The sequence below is a fragment of the Sebastes umbrosus genome, chromosome 9 (assembly GCF_015220745.1).
Source record: "Sebastes umbrosus isolate fSebUmb1 chromosome 9, fSebUmb1.pri, whole genome shotgun sequence".
Lineage (NCBI taxonomy): Eukaryota > Metazoa > Chordata > Actinopteri > Perciformes > Sebastidae > Sebastes > Sebastes umbrosus.
In genome coordinates, this window is record NC_051277.1 from 9,436,611 (window position 1) to 9,463,495 (window position 26,885).

Sequence of the window (26,885 nt, forward strand, 5' to 3'; positions counted from 1 at the left end):
CAACAACGACTTTTTTTTTTGCCTAAGACAGAGGTCAGCAACCTTTACTATCAAAAGAGACATTTTAGGCAAAAACAAAAAAAAAGAAAATGTGTCTGGAGCCGCGAAACATTTGAGCATTGTGATGAATGTAACACAGCTTATAGTCTAAATATATAATAAATAAATCTAATGCAGTGAGGGCCAAAGTGCAAATGTACTACACAGTATTAGGGCCACATTGAGGGAAAAAAATCTGATATTTTCAGAATAAAGTCATAATATTACGAGAATAAAGTCATAACTTTTCGAGAAAAAAAGTCGTAATATTACGAGAATAAAGTCATACCTTTATGAGAAAAAAGTCTTAATATTACGAGAATAAAGTCATAACTTTAAGAGAAAAAAGTCGTAATATTACGAGAATAAAGTCATAACTTTATGAGAAAAAAGTCTTAATATTACGAGAATAAAGTCATAACTTTAAGAGAAAAAAGTCGTAATATTACGAGAATAAAGTCATAACTTTTCGAGAAAAAAAGTCGTAATATTACGAGAATAAAGTCATACCTTTATGAGAAAAAAGTCTTAATATTACGATAATAAAGTCATAACTTTATGAGAACAAAAGAAAATAACATGTAAAATTACTACTTTATAATATTTGACTTTATTCTCGTAATATTATGACTTTATTCTCGAAATCTCAGATTTATTTTTTTCCTCAATGTGGCCCTAATACTCCGTCGTATCGTCGTACCATAAACCTATAACAATGATAAATAAAATGAAAATGTAAACAAAAAACAGTTATTCATTTCCATATTTAAAAACCCACAGGGAGCCACTGGAGAGGGGCTGAAGAGCCGCATGTGGCTCCGGAGCCGCAGGTTGATGACCCCTGACCTAAGAGAACAAGCCAAGTTTCATGTTGACAGGTCCCGGATGACTCTTCTACAAATCTCATGATGTTGTTGATGTTGTTTTTTTACTGATTCTTATTTCTTGTTTTGTCGTTGGACGATTTTGTTTGCTTGTTGGGTGTCTCTTGATTAGAATTCTATGCTGGTCATATTTAGTCGGGGGATGACCGCTAGTCATCATTGTACTGCTTTGTTTTCTATCATTGTCTTGATGATTATGCTTGTTCATTGATGCAGTGCTGTTGAGTCTGTGCTATTTTTACGGTGTATGCCATGTTGTCTTTATGTTTTATGTTGCACTTTGTGTTGCAAAACCAATTGCCCTGCGGGGACAAATAAAATTTAACTTGAAAAAAAATTTGTTTACCAGTATATATTAAACTGACGATTAAGACATGACATACACAGTTTTATCAATACAAACATCATGAAATTGTGAAATTAGTCAATACAAAATTTGAAACTCATCCCAATATTATGAATTGTGAGTTCATACTACTACTTTTATTCATATGATTTTGTTCATAATGTCTGGAGCCAGAGAAATAGTCTATTTCTGTATCTGGCGCTTTATTTAAATGCAGTATTAGCTAGTGTCTCAGCAACAGAAACAAACCCTCGCTGCTCCACTCCCTCATATTTTCCATTTGGGATTTAACAGTAAAGTCAGCCGCCTCCAGTTGTCAGTATTCAGTAATCCAAGCTTTAACATGTCAACTATTTTTGTTTTAAAAATGTTTGTGATAATTCTCCCACTGCACCTCCTAAGTCAAACATCATTAGCAACACAGACGTATTTTGGAAGGCACCAGGCTTCAAAACAACTTTAATCATCTAGTAGTGTGCCATACATCATATATATCAAATGCAAACCTATGAACACTCATTCACATACTGTATATTGTGCATTTATATGACATCATAATCTCAAAAATTTTCAAAGTTTATTACTCTCTGGTAGCTAGTGCAACTATTAAGGCATCTTCTAAATACAGCAAACCTGAATTGCAAATAATATTGTATTTATAATATTTTTAACCATAATTTATCCAGGGAAGGCTAAGCCTAGGACTCTTTTTTAGAAACCCCCTGCTTTACGTTGTCCATCACATATGGGATGCACGCCAGCGCAGCACAGCTTGGTACAGCCAGCTCTCCTCAGTGACTTAATTAATTAACTGGTAGCTCAAATTAAAGGTAGGAAGAGTTCATGGAGTTGATTAGCTCTTTGTGACAAAGGCTTATTATTTCTGTAAGTCCCATTTAGGCAGGCAGTCTGATTGTTGTGCCTGTCATTGGTACTGCAGGTAGTTCCTTATCCTGTTGGGCAGGGGAAGGTGGGAAAGAAGGTGGAGTCTGTCACGGCCGACGCAGCACCTGATGCACTGACGACACAGCTGGCTCAGCAGTCGTGGTGTAACTATGAAAATGAGACAATAAGTCATTATATAAGCTGGTCCTAATGCATATACCATTAACTTTGGTTGGACAGCATGCTCTGTCCTGCTACAAGCTCAGATAAAAGGAGAGTAAAAGGACATCTTTTATATCTGTTAATGGAGTTGTTCAAACCGAGACATAAATACAAGTTAGACATGCAAACATAGGTCTGTTGTGGCCTACAAAAACAAGTTAGAAGCGTTCTTGTACCTTCATATATCAGAAGGAAACCCTCCGTTATACTGCTGGGTGGAGCCACGTCTACCGGCCTCTGAAACTCTGTGTTCCTGGCGTTAATGTCTGCACCGAAGTCCAGCAACAGCTTCACTACAGCTGTGCAGTCTTTTTCTGCAGCCGCATGTAAGGGGGAATCCAGGGATTTGCCTTTCTGTACATTTGCACCTGTGTGGAGGACAACTTCATTATCCATTCAGATACTTCCACTGTTATATAATCAATATATGTTGTTCATTGTAATCCAGGGCTTACTTTGCGACTATATACTACTTATTTAAATGTTTAACGTAACTGCCTCTCCCTGTTGCTCTCTACCATAACATTGTATTACATTTCCCCGAAATTATTTTCAACAGCCCTGAGAGAGAGGATGGATGTGAACTTGTTACTTTCAATCAAAGGTAGCCAGCAGTATGGGCATACAAATAAGCTCGAAAGTGTCATCAGTCAGCTGTGGGCTACATGTCACTGCTGTGCTGCTCCTCACTCAAATTGCAACACGTAGTCTGTCTCCATTAGTGAGGCCAGTACCGGTAAAAAATATATATATATATATTTTTGCTTCCTCTGATTGAATTGTCCTTATATGATCTCTAGAAAGAAACGTTCAGCAGTTTGAGTAAAAAACTGACAGACTAACGCCTCCCGCTGGAGTTAACCGTTGCCTTGATGAATCACATCACTGATGAAAAATAAAGCAGTTTTGTTGCTGCTGCTGGAAATGCCTGTCATCTGCAATTAGGTAGTTAAGCAGGAATAATGAAAGTACACCAACATAAGGACGAACAAATGTTTTTTTTTTTAAGACCTGCTCACCAAAGATACTGGTATCATATGAAACTAGAAAACCTAAAGAATCCATTGGTACCAACCATGTCATACTAGCTTGTCGCAAAGGAGGTTAAATAACGCTGCAAACTTACGCTAAATTTTGGCGAGGAATAACAAGCATGGACATTTTCAAAGGGGTCCCTTGATCTCTGACCTCAAGATATGGAAATTGAAAATGGGTTCTATGGGTACCCACGAGTCTCCCCCTTACAGACATGCCCACTTTATGATAATCACATTCAGTTCGGGGCAAGTTATAGTCAAGTCAGCACACTGACACACTGACAGCTGTTGTTGCCTGTTGGGCTGCAGTTTGCCATGTTATGATTTGAGCATATTGTTTATGCTAAATGCAGTACCTGTGAGGGTTTATGGACAATAATTGTCATTGTTATGTGTTGTTAATTGATTGCCAATAATAAACATATACATACATTTGCATTAAGCAAGCTTATTTGCCCACTCCCATGTTGATAAGAGTATTAAATACTTGACAAATCTCCATTTAAGGTGCATTTTGAACAGATAGTTTATGTATTTATTTCCTTTTTTTTAAACGTGCTTGTGCATCTGTGTGTGTGTGCTCATACAGGATGTGTGGCCGTCTGTATGGAGATGTAAAGATCGACACTGTGCTGGGAGCTGACCTTCCCTCAGGAGTTTCCTGGCACACTCCAGCTCTTGGCAGACGCAGGCCGTATAGAGCGCTGTGCCCAGGTGAGGAATGTCCATGTCCACATCTGCCCCCCAAGTCACCAGAGCCTCCACACAACCGTAATGACCTGGAAGTAATGGACCATGAAGACGGCAATCAGTAAGTGACAATGCGAGATAATTCTCCAAGCTGTCTGCTCGGGTCATGTTGGGATTTATTTTTAAAGCTATTTGTCACAGTGCAGGTTTGTTAGAAAGTGCTTTATAGCACAGCAGAGGACACAGACACAGGTTGAAAGACAAGGATCTAGTGTAAGCTGTAATTAGTAGAGTTGGAATTACATTTTGGTTCATTTTATATATTAATAAGAGACATTGAGTGGTAATGTTAAGATATTGAATATCAGCAGCAAACACATACAATTGGTATTGGTTGAATTGCATGAATGAATTGCCTTGAACCTGACCATGTGACGCTGTTTAGATGTATTTAAAAAGTCAATAGAAAACTATCTAATATATTAGTTATATTATATTAGTTTGATATATTAGTTGGTGCATTCCATCAAAATGCAAAATACTTTGTCACAATATACCTTTGCTCGTCGCTTCGTGGATTGGTGATGGATGGTATACGAGTCTCTGGGGTTTTGCTCCATTTTCCAAAAGAATTTCAGTGCATGCCACACTGCCCACTGTACAGGCGTTGAACAGAGGGGTGACTCCATCAATTGTGGAAGCATTGACCTGTAAACACATTTTCCTTAAATCGTTATTTTTAGGCCTTGTTTAACCATGCAAGTTGACTAATAGCAACAGCCTGGGGGAACAACAACTTAATAGCTCTACAGTGACTGTAGGAGAGGAGCAGCATTGCTCATTTGTTACTTCTACCCAGATTTTCCCAGCCGTGGAAATGACATTTGACCTGTGCAGTATAGCCGCAGTGAAGGGCCAGTACGTGACTTACATTTGCTCCTGCATCAATGAGAGCTCTGGCACAAGCGACATGGTCTCCAACACAGGCCTCGTGGAGGGGTGTCACATGGTCTATAGTCAGAACATTCACACTGTGACCCTGGAAACAGCCACAGATATTTAGATATTTATATGGTGCATTAAAGCAATACATGACCTTTGTCAACCTCTATTGGTGAACATCAGGAATTGCAAGAACATTAACAAAAGCTCATCTTCTCTCTTATAAAACAAGACCCATCCTCCACTGTTATGGTTGTCGGTAATTGACAAACTATAATGTACACTCACATTTGAACAATAGCGATTAATAAGCTCGCTAATTAAAGTGCAGACCCAACAGAGGCTTGGTAAAGAGCTAATAAATCACCATGCAGAATACTGTAATGATATCGCTGCTTTGTCGTGAGCTTGTCGGAGTTAAGAACAAGACATTGTTGGCTTTGTAGCTGTAATGGCTTACTCTCTCGTAGCACTCCCCTCAATCTGTGAGCAGCTGGAAATACAAGTGGGAGAGGCGATTCTCCCAGTCTCACATTTATTAGTATTTGGCATTAATCAGCAAATTCTGTTGACACCCTTAGATACTGCATATAAATGTTATGTAATACTGTATATTATTATTATTCTGTGCTGTGTTTATTTACCTCAAAAACATGTTTTAGTGATGTATTGTCTAAGATGGCAAGTCATGGTATTGTGAGCTTACACAAAAACGTCAGCCAATTTCCGACATTTACTTAAAACTAGGGCTGTCCATCGATTGAAATATTTAATCCCGATTAATCGCATGATTGTCCATAGTTAATCGCAAATTAATCGCACATTGTTTATCTGTTCAAAATGTACCTTAAAGGGAGATTTGTCAAGTTTTTAATATGCTTGCTTTATGCAAATATATGTATATATTTATTATTGGAAAGCAATTAACAACACAAAACAATGACAAATATTGTCAGTGGAAGGTACTTCATTTAGCATAAAAAATATGCTCAAATCATAACATGGCAAACTGCAGCCCAACAGACAACAACAGCTGTCAGTGTGTCAGTGTGATGACTTGACTATGACTTGCCCCAAACTGCATGTGATTATTGTAAAGTGGGCATGTCTGTAAAAAGGAAGACTCGTGGGTACCTATAGAACCCGTTTACATTCACATATCTTGAGGTCAGAGGTCAATGGACGCCTTTGAAAATGGCCATGACCGTTTTTCTCGCCAAAATTTTACTTTCTGTAGGAATGCCAAAATTTAGTGTTGAGAACTAATGGAGGTGGAGATGGATCAAGTTCAATAAAACATCTGTGTTGGATGGTACCAATTAGATAATTACATGTATCCCAGATAACCCTAGTGACTCCTTACTTTCATCCAAACCTCTGATTCCTTAAACATCTAAACCAGGAGTCTACAAAGACACTGATACAAATTGAATTACACAAAGGACAGTTATAACAGACCCCACGTGTCCAGATGAGAGGATGAACGTATCTCTCCCACGGGATTGTGTTCTCGTCACCTGTAAAATGAGTGTCTTCAAAGCCAGGAGGCGGCCCTGACTCGCAGCATCATGGAGGGGTGAGCGGTCCGCCCAGGATCCTGCAGTGAGAATAACAATCCAGTACTTACTTCCATTTCATTTCACTTAATAATGACAGGGAAGCACTGGCACACACAGCATGTTTAACTTGAAGCTTGCAGATCCGGTTGTAAAACACTCTTTTATAATAGAAGATAGAAATTAAGCATCATGTATGTACCAGTGAAATCGTCTTTATGAAATTGTTTTACGTACCCTGATATTATTACTACTTATCAAATCTTGTTTATTCATCATGTCTTATAATATTCTAATTCCTTTATTGTTTAATCAATTACAGCTGCTTAATGAAATCCCAGCCACAAATCTAAATGTATCAATCCTCCATCCTGTTGATATATTTATTAAGGTCATGTTTTACCCTTCGTGTTCTAAGAGTTAATGCATGGGGCAGCATATTAATACGTGACTAATGGTGCTTGAAAAGTCATTAATGCATTATAACTCAGCACATTAACACTCCATTCACACGAGACATTCATATTTTCTGTGGCCATTTGATATAAGTGCGGTCTGATTCAGCACACCTGAGTCAATGTCCATAATAACAGCCGACGCGTTCCACACGTTATCATCATCATTCTCACCTTCCTCCATTTTTAATTTGAATTCATAGATAATAATCAACCTAATGTTTTCTATTTAAATTCAAGCTCTTTTATTCATGCAGCCTATTTTCCCTTTGACTGACACTAATTTGAAATACGGCTATAAAAGACCCAGCTACAGACATCAAACATATTTCTTAGAACAAGGAAGACCGTATCTACAGGACCGTGACTAATACCCAAGGCTTAGCTAATTAGTATTCCACGGAGTAGGTCCTACTTTAAATTAAACATCCCCTTGAATGATAGATACAGATTATGTTGTTGTCGTGTCCCCTCTTCCCCCAGAATGCGCCTTCAAACTGCCTGTCCCTGAGAATGTGCAGTGTTGTTTTGGTTGCTGTCTGAGTGTGAAAGGGTGCACTGCATAGCTGGGAATGGAAACTAGGGCAGGATGGGGGTGGGCGCGTGAGGAGGGTGGGGTGGTGGGGGTATCATGACTGTGTTCTATTAATACATTAGAGAGAAGGAACTGCCAGCCTACAGTGTCTTCGTTTAATATTGAATGTACAGTTCAGGATTCATAAGTAGCTATTAAGCTGATGAGAGAAAAGTCATTCACGTCCATAGTTTGTATTAATGTGAATACAATTAATGCTTCTTATACTCATTGGATTAGCAATGCAGCATTTATAGCTCATTTGTAAACACGGAAATTGTGAGTGTGTGTGTATTTGTGTGTGAGCGAGGAATACTACAATTCATATCTTATATTCTACCTTTGACCTTATACGCCTGAGGTCAAACATGTTGCTTTGGTGTATTGTGTGAACAGTATTGTTGTTACACCAAATGTGCCTTTGGTTAACAAATATATTAAAATGATACAGTTTGTGGAACAAAGAAACCACCTCAAGACAACAACAACCCCTTTAAGACTTTTTTGATGTTCTTCCTCAGAGTACTCACTGCGTTGTTGACATTCATAGAACTCTGCTGATATCCTGGCAGCCTCTTTGCGGTTCCCGCGGACAATGTAGAAGTATGTCAGCAAGTTGAGAGAGATCTTAATAAAGAGCTTAAAGCAGAACAGTGCCAAGATGCTGAGGTAAACATTGGACAACCGGGCCATGAAGTTCTTGTTGGCGAGTTCCTCTGTTGGGTCTGACATTTCCTCCCGACACGTTACAGAGGGGCTTTGGTTATGATGAAGGCAGGATCAGATACCACTGCAAAAAGCACAAAGAGTAGCCTGCTTTTTCTCTCAGTGTGTACTGACTGGTTGGCTGATCCAGGCTGGAAAAAAAAAATGCCCTGCAGCTGCTACTGTGCCTGAGAGCAACTACTGCAATGTTAGTGTACAGTGTGTGGGTGTGTTCACAAGTTATACACATTGAGTTTTACACACAGTGGTGTCTGGTGCTGTCACAAATGTGACATGAATGGCTTGTTTGCATACATTTTAACTCATGATAGTATTGAATTCTGGATAAATTAGATTATTATTTTTATGACAACAGCAATTTCAAGCTTTTTAAATATGCTGATGAAATTACTTTAGTGGGTCTTTTTGATGATGTCTCTGTTTATTTTTGCTCAGGTTTACAAGCTTGAATGATGGTGTTAGTCCAACTCATTGTTAATTAGTGCTGTTTGGGCCGGAGTCGATAACGTTACTCGCTGCCTTCGCCGCCGCTCTCTCTTTCTTGCTTCACCACTCACTTCCCACGTACAAACACACTCTACGCACTGGCTCTGCTACAAATTGCTCTAGAGAGGGACAATCATGTTTTCAAGTCGGCCACCGTAGCTCTCCAACACGTTTGGTACACAGGAAGACGTTTCAGTTGGTTATAATCTCCTCACCTCACCACTAGATACCGCCAGATCCCACACACTGCACCTTTAAGTATTTGGGAACACACATAGATGACAAACTGAGTTTTACAAACAATGTTGATTGTATATGTACGCAAGTTAGTCAGAGAGACCCCTTCTCAGTCTTGACGTTTTAGAAAAAGTGATGTCAGCCTGCTGGAGACATCAGGGAAGATAGTAGGCCGCCAACAAAAGCAAATCGATGACCTCTACATCACTTCTGTTCACAGGAAAGCCCTGTCAATCATCAATGACACAACACACCCTATGAGTGGGACATGTGGACACTTGCTAAGTGAATAGGATCATTTTGTACATGTAATGATAGATATACACAACAGAATAAGCACTTTGGATACATTTTGATTTTGGCAATTTAAACTAATATATTTTTTATTTATATTTATGATATAGAATTGGATGCGGTCTATTGAATATTGCAATTACAGTGTGATGCTTATTCTTAATCAGTACTTGAGTTGACAGGTGAAACATTGGTACTTAGACAATTCTAAATTACCTTTGAGACCAGTCAGCTCATTTTGTACACTATTCCAGAGGGAAATCCAAAAATTCATCTTAGAGGTGTAAACCACGTCGGGGAATGTCCGAGGAGGCCACATGAGGTTAACAAGCTTTGATTATTTATTTAATGAATAAAATAGTTAAAGGAATACTTCACCTACAAAGTGACTATTTGTTTATCAGTTACTCACCGCATGTTACCTTGAATTCTTGAAGAAAAGCTTTGTTTTTCTCACATGCCTCCACGGTGAATGGAATATCTGAAAACGGAGTGAATCTTTGATGAATTGAAGTAAATGGAGGCCAGGTTTAACAAACAGCAAAACTACATCAAAGCATTACCGTCTCATGCACGGACTCACAGTGTGCCTGCGCAAGCATGAGACTGTAGTGGCAGAAATGTTTTAATTAGTAAGATTTGGGTGAAAATGCAGGTGTTTGGGAAGTAGTGAGCATACGACTGGATAAATTAGACTTGGATTATACTGCACGAGTTGTGAGAGAGTTTGTAAATGGATGTTTTAATGTAGTTTTTCTGTTGTTAAACCTGGCCTTTATTTACTTCAATTCAGTAAGGATTTACTCTGTCTTTCACCGTGGAGGCATGTGAGAAAAACAAAAAGTATTCTTCAGGAAATCAAGGTTATACACAGTGAGTAGTTGATATTCAAATGGTTATTTTAAGTGACTTTTAGTGACTTATTAATTTAAGTAATAGCAACTATGTCTCTGAATGATGCAGTCATTCATGCACAGAGGGCAACATGAGACCTACACACTGCTGGGGAGAAATTCAAACCTGATCAGCTCTGCATATAGTGTTATAAAGTATAAGAAAGAAATGTCTTTGTAACAAAATGTACTTGAATACGGATGGTAGGGGTCTTTTAAGTCTTCGGCTTACTTTAGTTTAATTATGTCATACCTTTTATGCAAGAGATTGCATATACTAAAATGAATCAGGTTGTGTAAATGTCTGATTATGTCCTCCAAAAATATAGGTACAATTCTGACGCAATACAGAAAAGCTGGAAACTTGTCACGAGTTGTGCACACTATATTTTTCCTGTAGATTGTATTAAGAGAAAGAATGATTCATTAAAATGAAATGACTCTCCTCCAATCAGCAACAATCTAATATTGTATATCATGGGAAACAGAAAGTTAAAAAAAGTGAGAAGCATAATTATAATGGATTGAAAGAGTGAGCTAAAATCGGGTCTTTTTAAGGCACTGCACTTGGGTGATACTTTATAGCACTTATTACCTACGCACAGCTGATCGGTTGTGTAGGTCTCATTCTGCCCTCTGTGAAACAAGATGGCACCATTCAGAGTCATAGTTGCTGTTACTTAAGTATTTTATTCGTTAAATAAATAAACAAAGCGTATTAGCCTTACATGGCCTTCACTGACGTGGCTTACACCTCTAGGATGGCCCACAAGTCAAATGTTGGACCTCCCTCTGGAATATTAAACAAACAAAAACCAGCTGACTGGTCTCAAGGGTAATTTAGATTGGTCTAAGTACCAATGTTTCCCCTGTCAACTGAAGTACTGATTAAGAATAAGCATCGCACTATAATTGCAATATTCAATAAACAGCATCCAATTCTATATCATAAATATGAATAATAACCATATTAATTTAAATTGCCAATATCAAAATGTATACAAAGTGCTTGTTCTGTTGTATATAGCTCATCATTACATGTACAAAATGATCCTATTCCCTTAGCAAGTGTCCAAATGTCCCACTCATATGTTTGTTTTTTTCATCTTTATTGATACGTTTATTAGGATCCCCAATAGCTGCAGCAATGCAGCAGCTATTCTTCCTTCTGACATCCACAAAACAGACTTCTTTGCATAGAGACAATGCAACCATTACAACTTACATAGAATAGAATACAATTTATTGTCCAGTTGGGGCAGGAAAATTGTCTTTGGTCTCATCCAGGAAACACAAAATATGTCCACAAGATAAAAAAAACACACATTACATTAACAGAGGCTAGTGGGATAACGTCATTATAGCTAACAATAACTGCAGATTAGCGCAGATTAAAATACATTTTTCCATTTGTGATGTCACAAATATACAATATTTAGACCATTACACGGTTTCAAATGTAAACATTCTAAATGTGTCCAAGTTTATTTCCTGTTGCAGTGTATGCAAATAACATCAGCTGACAGGAAGTAAACATGGACCCAAACTGTTGCCTAGCAACGCAATTCCATTGCAATTCTGTTCCAATTCCGTTGAAATGCACTAAAACGGAGCGTTTCAGACAGAGGGTTAATACAGGTATATTCAGACAGACAGTATGAGATAAATAAAGTTTTTTTTTTAACATTACAGCATAATACACAAAATAACAGAATAACACAAAATACAAGTATGAATCTAAAAATGAGCACGATATGGGACCTTTAAAAGAATGAGCCTGGCAAAAGTTTTTTTTCCCACCTGTTTTTACAGATGAAAAAAAAAAAGTACATTTATCCTAGCAAAAAAAAAAAAAAATTCTCATGGCAAATTTTTTTTCCCCCACCAATTTCACAAACGAAAAATAAAATAATTTCGGAACTTAGAAAGATTATCATGACAAACATTTTTTTTTTTTTTTACCTATTTTTAAGTCATAAACACAGGAGAGAAAGCAATTTAGACCAGACTTAGAAAATGGATCACCCCCTAAAAAAATTATAATAATAATTTGCCTCTCATGGCTTCCATACATTCAGTGCCTCCATCTTGTGAATGATACTTTCACCTGCTTTGAACCACAGATACAAAACACATTTTACTTTCTGTTTCTAAGGAAGCGCCTCTTGACGGCTGCGCATGCGCTACAGATCATACCTCACCTTTTCCGCCAAAAACACTTTCTGTATTTACTTCCTTTTTTGATCACTGCGTGTTTTTAACACACATTTCTTCTTTCTAAATGAGGGGCAGCTCCGGTTATCTGATTATTACAGCGGCTGTTTCCTCTCTCGTCTTCTTGTTTCCTCTGTGTTGTTGTCAACATGTGAGCTCGGATGAGACTCTGATGAAGTTAAATGTCTCTGCAGCTGATTTCGACTCGTTCAGAGAGAAGTTTCACCGCAACTATGAAGTCAACAGCGAGGAGTTTAACCGCCGTCGTCTTTACTTCCAGGTAGGAGAGAAGAACCAGAGGTAGACACACATGTAGAGATGAAGAGTAACTCTGTTATCACTCATCAGTTTTTACACACATCTAAAAACAAACATCACTAGACCACGCCCACTCAGAATTAGTGCAATTCTGAATTGCAGGACTTTAACTTGTAACATTTAGGTATTACTACTTATACAAAGTCTCAGAGCTTCATTTATTGCACATTAATCTACAATTAATGCATAATTTGTAAACATTTTTTACCAAATAAAATACATTTCTTTCATTGGAAAGAAATGTATTTTATTTGGTAAAAAATGTTTACAAATTATGCATTAATTGTAATAATTGCATTAATTGCATTAATGAAAGAAATGTATTTTACTAAATAAAATACATTTCTTTCCAATGAAAGAAATGTATTTTATTTGGTAAAAAATGTTTACAAATTATGCATTAATTGTAGTAATTGCATTAATTGCATTAATGAAAGAAATGTATTTTACCAAATAAAATACATTTCTTTCCAATGAAAGAAATGTATTTTATTTGGTAAAAAATGTTTACAAATTATGCATTAATTGTAGATTAATGTGCAATAAATGAAGCACTGAGACTTTGTATAAGTAGTAATACCTAAATGTTACAAGTTAAAGTCCTGCAATTCAGAATTGCACACTAATGTACAACATAATTAGCCTACTACAAGCAAAATGTACTTGTACGATAATATGATAATACGATAATACTTTATTGTCAGACAGGTCTGAAATTTGTTTTGCATCACAGCAGCTCCATTTGCAACATCACAGAAAGGACAAAGACAACAAACAATGATACATACATTTAAACATTACAATCACAGAAGACAATATTCAAGGCCCTTCAACGTACATTTGATCTGGGATTAGGCTCCATATTTAGTTTTAGGATTGATTGAAGAGTGCTTCAGTCTAACCTTATTAAATCGTGGAACCCTGTATCTCCGATTTGATGGTAACAGTTCATATTCAATGTTCAAAACATGGTTGGGGTCAGAGACGATGGTGTTAGCCAGCCTTAAGATGTTATTATGATAGGCTGATTCATAGAATTTCTCAAGACCTACAGTCTTTGAGCAGATTTTCATTTGGTGGAGCAGTTTTGACTTTAAAGTAGTGGTACTTTGGTACAATTTGAAATAACTTGTATCTATAGATGTCAGATAAATGTAGTAGTGGAGTAAAATGTGCATATTTCCTTGTAGTGTAGTGGAAGTGTATATTGGGATAAATTGTAAATACTGAAGTAAAATACAAATACAGTACTTGAGTAAATGTACTTAGTTCCTTTCCACCACTGGTTAGTGGTCAAATACTACTGTATGATGTAGTAGATAGCCTGTGTGTGTTTTCAAGAAAAGAAAGAAAAATCAGCTCTAGACCTCTTGCACATTTTTTCATGGTTTCTTAATCTTCTTCTCAGTATAATTTTATGCAAGAAATTTAACTTTGACTTGAGTTTCCTACATTTTTCTGCCCCTTCAGTTCACTTTACCACACGTAATCCATCATGTGTGTTTTTTGCAGAATGCTACAGAGCGGCTTGCATACCTGAGCGCATTCTCCACAGCACCACAGTCTGCCAAGTATGGCGTCAACCGCTTCTCTGACCTCTCGCAGAAGGAATTCAGAGGTAGGCTGAAGTTTTTGTCACCTATCGGGTGAGATGAATTCACTTATTTTTTTATCTGTCCATTGGATTGTTTTAAATGTACTGAGCGTCTTACCCCCTGGATGACTGAATCTGCACAGTCATTGTTTACATGTATATATTTGTATCCAGGAATGACTTTGAACTGTATCTGTCCGCAGATCTCTACCTGCGAGCGAGCGCTGACAGAGCACCTCTCTTCTCTGGGCTGAAGACAGAGGGGCTCCAAGTCAAATTTGACTGGAGGGACCAAGCAGTGGTGGGACCGGTCCAGGACCAAGGACCAGTAAGGTTTACACAGATGCATGATAGATATACTGTATATGTAGGGATGTACTGTAGGTACAGAGACACAGTTGGGTTACATTCAAACATTTTTTTTTAATCAAATCTTTTTATCATTAACAAATGAAGCAATAGGCCTCAGAAATTATTAGGAGCTGTCACTCCATTAAAATATTTAATCGCGATTAATCACATGATTGTCCATAGTTAATCGTGATTAATCACAAATTTATCGCACATTTTTTATCCGCTCAAATTGTGCCTTAAAGGGAGTATTTAATACTCTTATCAACATGGGAGTGGGCAAATATGCTTGCTTTGAGTTGCTGTATGTACATATTTATTATTGGAAATCAATTAACAACACAAAACAATGACAAATATTGTCCAGAAACCCTCACAGGTATATATATATGCTCATAACATGGCTGGTACCAATGGATTCATTAGGTTTTTCTAGTTTCATATGATGCCAGTATCTTCACTCTACCTCAAAAACTGAGCCAGCTGCAACTTAAATATCGCAAGTTGCGTTAATACGTTAAAGAAATTAGTGGCGTTCAAATTAATTTGCATTAACACATTATTATCGCGTTAACTTCGACAGCCCTATTAAAATTACATCCCTCATTGAAAAGTCCAACATCTATCTGCACTGGAGGCTTTTAGACTCCACATCACACAGTATGACTGTCGTGCAAACCTGTTGTGATGTCACAAAATCACGATTGAACAGATTTAAGGTGAGCACAAAGAAACTTTCCCCCCTTCACCAGATTCATTTTGAAAACAGCATTCTAGCGTCAAAGTCAACACTTGCATTCATCTGCACAGTGAAGGTCAAACATCCAAGTGGAGTAACAGTAAGCAAACTACCTTTTTGAGTGGACGGGCGCTTTAATAATGGTCAAAGGACAAACGAGACCATTAAGTGTGACTTTTAGTGAGATGGAGCGTTTGCTTGTCCTCGCTGAAGGTTCACTCTCTCTGCTCTTTTTGTCCCTCATCTCTTTTAGTCAGCCAACTTGCCGTCGGGGATGATATTTTCACTGTGAGACAGTTCTCCTGAGGGAAAGACATAGCCCATACAGCAAACAACATACATCATAACATATAGTTTGTTCTCTTGAATACAGGTAAGGCTTATCACTCCAGGGAGAGTCTGTACATGACCACACTCACCTTACCTCTCTGCTCTGCTGCAGTGCTTTTTCTCTGGTTCTGTCTGTGGACCTGCCAGGGCTGAGTTTCCACAACAGATAGATAGTTGGATAGACAGAATATAAAATGCAGCACCATGCGCAGAGACCCAAAATATCAAGCCACTCACATCTCATAAATTCTTCTTGATTCAGTTTTCCCTCATTTTGATTCCACTTTTATGACTCAAGTGCATTTCATCGCTTTAAAGGAGAGAGCAGATGGTCCTAATATTTTGTATACTCAGCGCGTACTTAGCTCCAGTGCAAGCAATAATGACTGATTTTGGTTTTAGTATTGATTTTCCAGCCAAAGAACCACATTGAGCAACAAAATATTGGATTTTTACACGGAGAGCCCAGGTTTTCATCACATTTATGGGAATTTATGCTGAGCAAGTGACCTGAGCGAAGTCTCATGCTGTTTGGAGAATGAGATTGCCTGTGCAAATGTTATACAGGAAAAGATGCGCACTCTCTTACATAATGAAATACTGTGTTTTCTCTAAAAAAGAAATGACTGGTTCCAGGAAAGCAGTGCAATCTACATGAGATATGTTGTATAAGAGCCACTTTTGCTGTATTGATCTTCAGCCTTTAAAGCTTAATACATTAACCGAAGCAGACATTAAGATTCCCCTCAAAATACAGCAGCATACCTGAGGTGTTTCTGTCAGTAGATGGCAGCAGAAAACAAACTCAGACTGGCCAGATCATCTCACCTCATCATTGTGTACAGCATCCACACTCACTGTAGATTCATTTCTTTAAAAATTCTGGTATTTTGGAACAAATATTTTAAGATTAGTGAGATTTATCCACCAAACCTCATTTGAACTTGTATCTAGGTTTTGTGTTAGTCTTATTAAAGCTGAATTACAGCATTGATTTGGACAGCACAGATGGCAGAAATCATCATTCGACATAAACCGAGTCTTTATCCCGCTGAAGTAGTGTCGTTTAGCAAGACACCAACCTCTCTGTTGACGGGGATGAGCAAAATTACAATTTCTCATTCTGATAAGATGTGATTGTATTCTGGCGTTTGCTTCCTCAACCTTTCCATGTAGTTTTGTTTTTTTCCTAATTACTGTCAATTTCCCTTTACAGTGTGGGAGTTGTTGGGCATTTAGTGTGGTTGGTGCCATACAGTCCGTCCACGCAAAAGAAGGATCACAGCTGGAGCAGCTCAGTGTGCAGCAGGTCCTGGACTGCTCTTACCAAAACGGAGGATGCAACGGAGGCTACCCACTCAAGGCCCTGAATTGGTTGAAGCAAGTAGGTTGAAATATTTACATGATTTCAGGCCTTTGACATATTTTCAGTAGGGATGAACCAATCCAACTTTTTCAGTGATAGCGATACCTGGGACCGAGTACTGATCCGATACCATTGTATAATTAATAAGCTGTATGCTTCACTGTGTGGAAGTGACTGGGATCAGTCTTTTATGTGGAAGGCAACATCAGGCTTGACTTGAACACTGCTTTTCTAACTTACATATATATAATACATAGATAAAAGTTTACGGAATTGTTATTTATTATTAAAATAATAAATCGTACACCAGCAACTTGGTAAAAAAATCTTCAAAATTAACAGGAATTACAATTCAGGTGTAAACCTTTTTAATGCAGCAACAAAATGGTCAAAAACCTAAACAGGAATTACAATTACAGTATATAATGTATAAAGATAGAATTGAATATAATAGATCGTCACCGATATCCGATCCAGCTATTTGAGTCGGTATAGATGCATCCTTAATTTTCAGGTCTTAAACAGATGCTTCCTAAATGGTTTACATTGAGTACAAAGGTAGAATAAACTCCCAGTACTTCATAAAGCGACTGCTTATAAAAGAGGGAACCTGTTGTAAAGATATGTGCATTTAACTTTAGCTAAACATCGTCATGTATTTTAAGTAGAGAGAGATATGTAGAGGCAGTAAGCAAAGATTGCTGTCTCTAGTTAGACATAAATTAGGAAACTGCCTGAGCCAGGATCTTTCATAAACAAGATAAATAGATGTTTTGTATTCAGGTAACGCACTCACTGAGATAAACTATTTTTCTTTTTTAGACCAGAGTGAAACTGGTGCCTCAGTCAGAGTATCCCTACAAGGCCAAGACGGGAATCTGCCATTTTTTCTCTCAGTCACATGGCGGTGTTGCAGTGATGAACTTTACTGCACATGACTTCAGGTAAGAGACGATATTTTGCAAGTTGTTTACAAGTAAAAAAAAAAACTAAAAATTAGCTAGCAGTGCAGTGTTTGGGTGAAATCACATGGAATTTTAACGTGATCTTCATGAAGCTCCGAGGACAGAGAGGTGAGGCGAGGGTCAGTTCCTGCGCAATGACAGACGACAGTGTTTACTGTGTCAACACGGACTGGACATCAGTAACACAGCGGTTCTTTACTCTGGCCTCGAGAGTTACCTTGAGTTAAAGTGAATCATATCTCTTTTATTTAATATTGAATCATTTTTGTTGTATTTCTATGATAGCAAGGGTCAGGGTCTCTGTCACTGTTGATGAAGTTTTAATCAATAGTTAACAGAGTTTGAAAGATTGTTACATTTGCCAACGTAATATATATATATAAAAAAATGTCTCCTATTTTTATATAGTTTCTTTCCTTACATACAACTTGTATTTTGAAATATAATGATATTTTTTAAATTATTCTTAAACAGAATCTAAAAGTAAAACAAAGTGAACGTGCAATTGTTTTCAAACCTAGCAAATGTCAATGTCATGCTACTAAAAGACCTCTTTATCTCAACAATCCACTGATCCCCCAGTATGAAAATCTGCCTTTTGACCTGCCCCAGTGCTCAGAAAGGTCAGAGTGCTGGATCAGTGAGTCCATCAAGCTGCTGGAATTGGGCACTCGTGCAGATTGGAGAGACTCAGGGGTCACGGGGGCCTCTTGACCTTCCGGTTAAGGGGCTCATACAGATAAGCCAGATCTTTACTGCTGCATAGCAAAAGAAAAAAAAACAGGATCATGAAGTTTAGACAAGATAAGACCTCACCTCCTCTCACCATGTACAGTATCGAGTGTAAAATGGCTTTATTCAGTATAGTTTTGGCACAGCCAACCTGGACTCCTTATGTCATGAACTTGGCAGAGGAGGGCATCACAGCTAATCCCTAGTGGGTATCATCTGCTGGAAGGACAAGATGGGGTGGCAGAGGGTGTCTGCATATGTGCAACAGAAAGAATGAGGAAAATACCAGTTTTATAAATGAGAAGACCGGAGAGAGGTGAGATGCTTATCCAGAGAAAATGGTGCAAAATAGGCCCAGTGACACGTTGAACTTAAGCGATAACCTCCATTTAGTATCTCGTTTGAAGAGTATCCTGATAACATTTCACATAAACTGACTTAACAGTATAGTTCACATGGCAATACCACAGAAATCAGTGTAATCACAGGGCCAGTCTTCCTGCCTCAAGTGTAAATGTTTCCGTTATTCTTCTTCAGTGGTCAAGAGGTGGCAATGATGGGTCAGCTGGTGGATCGTGGTCCCTTGGCTGCTATCGTGGATGCTGTCAGCTGGCAGGATTACATGGGTGGAATCATTCAGCACCACTGCTCCAGCCAACGGTCTAACCATGCTGTCCTGATTGTTGGATACAACACTATGGGTACACACTGTCAATACACTGGCATGACAATGAGTTAGAATTCAAGAAAGACAGCTAGGATTTTACATTTCACTTGAGCTGACGTTTACCTTTTTAGGTCAAGAAAGTTTTGCAACACGTAGGGCCTGTGAAAGTAATTCAAAGGCAAGATTTTTAGGTAAAAATATGCCAGTCTTAAAAAAGGGACTCTATGTAAGGATCGGAAATTGCTTGTTAACAGTGACACCTGTGGCCGTTAAGTCAACGACAGTCAGCATACTGTTGCTCGTGCTCGCACTACCGACACACACGAGACTGAACATGATTGACAGGCATTAGCAACATTAGCCAGCTAAAATCACAATATCAATATATATTTCACATGCTTGGCAGTAATGTTATCGAAGGCCCAGCCGATGTTGATCCTGGTGTTAACTTTTCCTGCTTCGGCCGTGGTCAGAGGGCACAGGGTAGACACCGTAGTTTTGGTCTCCTGGGCCAGAGTCAATAACGTTACTCGCTCCTGAGCTAACCCCCGTCACTCCACCCGACCACCGGGAAATGAGACACGAGTAACCTCGGTTGGTCATGAGGAGATGCAGCATTTATTTCTGCTCAAACTGCAACTTCCACTGAGCATTCCCTTGATATTCTCAAAGCTAAACTAACTCTCTTCTGCTCCGCTGCTCGCTCGTTTTCTCACACACTTGCTGCCGCTCGCTCTCTCTTGCTTCACCACTCACTCCCCACACACCGCGCCACTCCCACAACACTAGTTTTCCCTCGACGTCGGTCACATTCCTGTTTTGCGGTTGCAGTGGGGGCTGGTCGTTTGTTAGAGTTTGCGGACTCCATTTCTAACCAAACATTAGCTATGGTTGCACACTGTTAGCCCTGTAGCAGGGCTCAAAATAACGGCACTTACGAGAGCGCATGACGTTTTATCGGTTGGATTTTCCCTGAAAAACCGGCCCAGATTCTTCACATTAAAAGCAGTCTAAAGGCTGATTGAGGAAACCGAGGTAAGTCACAGGTGGTCTCATTTCTAAGGTTAAGTTATAGCCTGTTCACACATTGGCAAGAAAAAAACAATTACAAAAACGTTTATATGTGTAAAAACTTACATACAGTCCCTTTAATCACAAATTGCTGCTGCAACAGAGAAGTCTCATCCTCCCTAATTAATTGCTAAAACAAATGGAGTGGGAAACAAATATTTTAACAAGCGGTTTAGTTTATTATCGAGCCCCAAAATTACAATATTCTTATATCAAGTGAAATATCTGTTGCACGTTTCCAGTGAAAATTAGGGTTTATTTTGTAAGTTTGTCTGTATTGTAGTGACGTGCCTTACACAGTCTTGTTAGAAGATATCAGCACTAATTTCTAGAATATCTTTTAAAGAATTAGAACTGCACTGGAAAGATGTCATTATATCATTACTGGTGAAATATTTCTGTATGTTTAAGAAAAAAAAGAATATATGAAACTCTTATTGTTTGTGAACATTTTTTTTGCTAGATTTACAGTGTGTAGATTTTGACATTATTTTGACTTCTGCCTCCTTTATCCTGTTGGTCCTATTCGGTACACAGTGATCAATGATTAGCTGGGTTGGTAAACATGAGCTGTGTATGCACTAGATTTCTAAGTATCAAAGTTCTGGTTATTCAGTTACCTCATAAAGCTAAAGCTTTATGAGGTAACTGAATAACCCAATGTCCCAAGTTTTAAAAAAAAAAATCAGTGTGAAAAGATGTTTTGTGAAAGGTTGAATTTGAAGATACAAGATATCTCTTATTTTAACAGCAGAATATTATCACAGCTACCTCATCTTTATTTTCTTGACATTGTTCACACACACATCGGTATTTTTTTTATTTATTAAAATTAATTATTTCACACACACTTGTGTTTTGTGGGTAATACACAAGGATATGGGTGATTATATAATAGTCCTAAAGTGGTTACAGCTGCAGTACACACACACACACACCTAGTGTTTCTTTACCCTGTAAATAATTCAACCTTGAAATGCATGTTGTCTGTCTTAGGGGATGTTCCATACTGGATTGTGCAGAACTCTTGGGGAACCACATGGGGGAATGAGGGTTATGTTTATATAAAAATCGGTGGAAACATTGTGGTAAGTATGATCTTTGCCTCTTGTCAATTTTCTGTTTATATCTCCTTTTAGTTTGGTGTCTGTATGTTGCCGTCCCCTCAGGGATTAATACCACATCCTTCTTCTTTTCCTCAGGTATTGCTGATTCTGTAGCAGCAGTTTTCCTTTGACGAGATTGTGTGTGCATCTCTGTCATTGTTTGTGTGAGTAACTGTGTGTGTTGCCAAAATCAAATCAGTCATCTGTTTGCCTCAAAGTGTCACTTTAAATAATGTTTTTATTGAAATGTCACCATGTTACATTACAAAAAAACAAAATACAACACTTAATATGCTGATAAATGTTGGATCATACCTGAGCAATCAACACACACAACTACAATAATATTAACAATAATAAATGCACTGTACAAAATAAAAAGTGTCTTATTACATACATAAGGTAGATACATATTTTGGGTGATATAGCTCATACATTTATCTATACAGAGAGATCAATTACTGCATAAATACACAACAAAATTAACTCCATATAGCTTACTATACAATACACATTATTAACATTATGTACAAATTCTAGGCTTCATGTTTTACATGTATGCTGCGCACATTGTTCTATTTTAGATGTTGACATTGATTGTTACACAGAGAGGATTATTATGACTGTATGTACACTATTGTCACTAGTCTGAAACGGCTCCCTCTCTGACACCTTCCCCCATGCTGACATGAAAGATAATGCGTTTGTTAAAAGCCATCAGAGCCACCGGTTTGATCACTGCTCTCACTGATCTGTTTGCTTTCAGGTCAGTCACAGTAAATTAACATAATTGTATTGAGAAAACATCTAAGTAAATTTTTATCAAGGAGCCATCTGCTATACTTCGTCACTGGTCAAGATTAGAGTAAAAAGAGTCAAAATTGGCCATTTGAATTATTCAGGGTCAGACTTTGCGTCACAACTTTCTGGCGTATGAACCTGTGAGATAAAAAATTATCTCGGAAACATTGTGTGTCTTCTCTTTGCATGTTTTGATGGCTAATTATTCACCCTACGCACCTGTCACTAAAACAGCTTCATTCTACATAATAAATATAGTTTTATTATAAACAATGCAAGTTAACTCGCATCACTTCATTGACTTAATTGCATTAAAAAAACTGAATTTGAATCACATAATTTAAATTTCTATTATTATGTCTCGCTCCGGGGTTCACAGCGGTGCTGGTGGCAGCACTGGGTCTCAACTGTAAAGCCTATGATTCATTTTGTGTGTGTAAGCATGTGTGTGTGACATAGCGTGGAGCTTGTGCCCGGGCGGTGCCACCTCACATTTTTCATATGTGAACATCTAAATCATATGATATGATATATATTCCATGAAGCATTTAACGTAATAATTTCATTTTAATGATAAATTTCTCTGTCCCAGAATGATCCCAACACTGTATCTTTGTGTCCAGGTTCTATTTGTTTTGTCCTGGGAAAACGGGACAACCTTAATTTGGAGTGCTGGCCCCCTTAGTCCGAGTCCTCGCTGCTGCAGTAGGAGCTGTCGCAACATTCGGCCATGTAGAGCAACTTGTGAACGTTTTGATTTAGCTTAGGGACCCAGTGGCGAGGCACCAGGAACGTTGCCAGATTGAACAGATCCACAAACACTTTGTAGCGGTCACTGAAGGGAAAGAAAATCATTTATTAAATACTTAACTTGTGTACTCACACGATATAATTGTTACAAGTTGTACTTTCTGAAGGACAAAAGCTAAATTAAACTGCTGCCAAAATTAAACACATAGGGAATAAAGAACTTCCTTCGAAATGACTTTAAGTGCAGTTGTGCATGTCAGGAAGAAGTGACCATACGACAGGTTAATTTAGATAAGCAGAGAGTAGCAGTGTCCTGTCTTATCTAAATTAACTCTGAAGTTTTTAAGATACTTGCAGTGTAAAGTGTTTAATCAGCAGGTTAAAGTTTACAATACCTGACAGTAGATCTCAGGTAGTGGTAGCCAGATGAGCCCCCTGTGCCGGTTTTGCTGCCAATCATACGATGCACCATGCATACGTGATTGTCTAAAACAAAAAGAACAGAAAAATCCTCTGTGTTATGAGCAATGTTTTGGCCCTGCATGTTTCATCAGCTGTAAATTGTTTAGACATAGGAAAGTAAAAAACTGCATTTCATGGGAATGTGTTGTTGGATTGATCAGCAGCATAGAGGATGTTATAAGATTCTTCTGCCTCTGAGGCCCTGACCCAACTTTAGCTCTGTAAACTCCCTTGTTAGCCAGCTCTGCCCTTAGGCGAAAATATGAAAACATTGGTTTCTAGCAGACATGTGCTTTTTCTCCTGCACATTTGTTCAGTTCTTATTCACTGCTGAGCATATGCAGCGACTGACAGGGATGCTACAGTAACTTACATCGCCATTTTGTCATGAGGGTGTCGATATCCATGAGGGATGTGAGCAGCTGGAAAGGAACCTGGAACCTCGGCTCCTCCCTAAAAGGTAAAAAGAAGATTTAAGTATTTACTGTATTTCACTGCGTATGAAAATGTTTCTGGGTGGTGTTTCACATTAATTATCTGTCACTGTTAACTCTTAATGAGTCTTGTGACTTTGTCTAACTACATAATAGGTGAAGGACCACAGTAAAAATTACATACCTGTAGAAGTAGATCATCAGGGCACCTTGGAGAGCCTTGTAAGAGATCCGCCTCTCACCTGATCAGCAAAATTGAAAATATATTACTTTTCAAGTAAAACGAATTGTCTTTATGTAGTTTTGTGAGCTAGAGCTTCATTCACAAAGTAATGCATAGCATTGATACAATTTTAATACAAACACAGATTATGTGTTTGACAAACACATCGTGACTAGGGCTGTCAAAGTTAATGCAATTATAACGTGTTAACGCAAATTCTTTAACACATTAACGCAACTTGCGATTTATTATTAACCTCTTGTTGTAGCTGGCTCAGTTTTAAAGCTAGAATGAAGATACTGGCATCACAGGAAACTAGAAAAAGTAAGGAATCCATTGGTACCAGTGGGACCAAGGAGGCTAAATAACGCCCAAACTTATGCTAAATTTTGGCGAGCAAAACTGGCAATGGCCATTCAAAGGGGTCTCTTGACCTCTGACCTCAATGATAGTGAATGAAAAGTGGGTTCTATGGGTACCCACGAGTCCTCCCTTTACAGACATGCCCACTTATGATAATCAAATGCAGTTTTTTGGCAAGTTATAGTCAAGTCAGCACACTGACACACTGACAGCTGTTGTTGCCTGTTGGTGTTGAGTTTGCCATGTTATGATTTGAGCAATAGTTTTTTTATGCTAAATGCCAGTACCTGTGAAGGGTTTCTGGACAATATTTGACATTGTTTTGTGTTGTTAATTGATTTAAAAATAATAAATATATACATACATTTGTATAAAGCAAGCATATTTGTCCACTCCCATGTTGATAAGATTTTTAAATACTTAACAAATCTCCCTCAGATAAAAAATGTGTGATTAATTAGCGATTGACAGCTCTAATTGTGACATTTGATTAATTAGTCAGACTTTTCAATTTGTAGAAAAACTCACCTTTGCTGAGGAGATGGGCATGACGCTTTTCATCAAACAGAGAAGTGAACAGCTCTTTCTGTTTAACCAGCTCAGCCATCATTTCCTCCTTCTCCTCAGAATCTGCCATTTTCTTAAGAAAAAAAAAAGTAACCCGTAAATAAAAAATAACATGTCTCTGTCAGTCATCTCTGCACTCCAGGTAGAGCAAAGAAAGTTTGTCTCTGAAAGCTGGAATCATCTCTTACCTCGATTTTCTCCTTCTCCTGATTCAGACCATCAAATATATTGATTTCCAGCCTTTCCCAGAAATTGAATCCATCCGCCTCCAAGCCGGGAGTTCTCTCCAGCCACTCCTGTGAAGAACAGCCAAGGGTTTTATCACATTTATACCCTGGTGAGTAGCAGTTGGGCTTATCCAGAGCAAGATACAGCAAACAGAATGTTGAATAAAAAAAATACAGTAAAATAAAATGATGCTTTCTTTAATTAATGCTTGATTAAGTTTAATAACTGATGACCATGTGCCGGGGCCGTATTCACAAACATTCTGAGAATACTCTAAGAGAGCTCCTAACTTTGCCTCAACATTTCTAGTAAGAAGTCCTAGCTTAGAAGTGATTTAGGAAATTCCTCAGTGCATCTCTGAGTAAGAAACGTCCAACTTAATGAGGAGGTGTGGTTGGCCCGTTGCTACTTATGACTAATTGTTTTAAAAAGGTGCGATTGGTTGATACAAAAAACAAAAAGAGAAAAATGCACTCTTTGTGATAACGGGCATAGAATGGCCAGTGAATTTCGATAGGCCTAATCAAAATAATAATATAAAACTTTATTTGTATAGCACTTTTCAAAAACAAGTTTACAAACTGAAATTAGAAAGTCCAATGCAGCCAAGAAAGAGAGATATTTTAATTCAATTTTATTTCAGACACACAGGTCCATAGATAAAAGAAAAACACTGAGGTAATAGAAATTAATGCGTCAAATTTAGTCTCTATTAAGAGATGGTGTAATTATCATTATATATTTTCTGTAGTGTTGAATAAATTGTAAGCCATACTTTAAAAGTAGCCAAAAAAATGTATGAAAACACAGCTCTACTTGTGCAGCAGCCTGTTCACATGCTGATAGTTGTTTACTATGTTTAACATGCTGGTAATTTTAGTATTTAATCTAGTTCATTATTACGCGGCTTTGTTGAATACTCGATTCTGATTGGTCAATCACGGCGTTCTACGGTCTGTTATTTCTTTAGAGCAGACCGTTGCTATGTATAACAGACCGTTGCTATGGACGCAGTTCTGATGTCGGACTCTGGCGGACCGTTTTTGTGTCAAATTATTGATTTCTTATGTAAGTATCTGTGTAATATGCAGGATAATGTGCAGCTAGCGGGTCATTGTTGTGAAATAAACCCCTTCAAGGCAATTTAAGACCACTCTGCTTTATGTCGGGGTTTATTTCACAACAACGACCGGCTAGCTGTACATTATCCCCTACTTCAGTGTTTGGAGAATATTTCTCCTACCTCTTTGTCTTTCTGCCATTTTCTCATCTGCTTAAGAAACTCTTAAACCTTTTAAAAGTCCTCCACACTCCTAAAAGTGTTTCACCTTAGGAGCC

At 37.9% G+C, this 26,885-nt stretch overlaps 3 protein-coding genes across 5 annotated transcripts; 1 reads left to right on the forward strand and 2 right to left on the reverse strand.

The window, feature by feature from the left end:
• Window positions 1-1,698: 1,698 nt before the first annotated feature.
• asb5a (ankyrin repeat and SOCS box containing 5a) lies at window positions 1,699-8,540 on the reverse strand. Of its 3 annotated transcripts, none has more exons than XM_037780688.1 (7): window positions 8,161-8,540; window positions 6,563-6,642; window positions 5,035-5,142; window positions 4,661-4,811; window positions 4,058-4,192; window positions 2,553-2,744; window positions 1,699-2,322 (listed from the first exon to the last, which is right to left on the reverse strand). In XM_037780688.1, the coding sequence occupies exons 1-7, from the start codon at window positions 8,360-8,362 to the stop codon at window positions 2,195-2,197; spliced, it is 996 nt and encodes a 331-aa protein (XP_037636616.1). In that variant the 5' UTR covers window positions 8,363-8,540; the 3' UTR covers window positions 1,699-2,194. The 3 variants fall into 3 exon arrangements, with proteins under 3 accessions (XP_037636616.1, XP_037636618.1, XP_037636617.1); XM_037780690.1 differs by lacking the exon at window positions 8,161-8,540 and adding an exon at window positions 7,171-7,585; XM_037780689.1 differs by lacking the exon at window positions 5,035-5,142.
• A 3,896-nt stretch (window positions 8,541-12,436) lies between these two features.
• On the forward strand, window positions 12,437-22,066 carry ctso (cathepsin O). Its single transcript, XM_037780687.1, has 8 exons — window positions 12,437-12,760; window positions 14,311-14,416; window positions 14,596-14,720; window positions 17,029-17,196; window positions 18,001-18,122; window positions 19,413-19,576; window positions 21,610-21,701; window positions 21,816-22,066. Exons 1-8 carry the CDS (start codon window positions 12,548-12,550, stop codon window positions 21,831-21,833), a joined length of 1,008 nt encoding a protein of 335 aa, XP_037636615.1. The 5' UTR covers window positions 12,437-12,547; the 3' UTR covers window positions 21,834-22,066.
• Window positions 21,940-25,744, reverse strand: tdo2a (tryptophan 2,3-dioxygenase a; the record flags this gene model as incomplete). Its single annotated transcript, XM_037780692.1, has 6 exons — window positions 21,940-23,355; window positions 23,666-23,756; window positions 24,106-24,185; window positions 24,351-24,408; window positions 25,281-25,392; window positions 25,508-25,744. Coding segments are annotated over 6 exons (732 nt in total), but the record flags the coding sequence as incomplete, so codon positions are not given.
• Window positions 25,745-26,885: the final 1,141 nt, after the last annotated feature.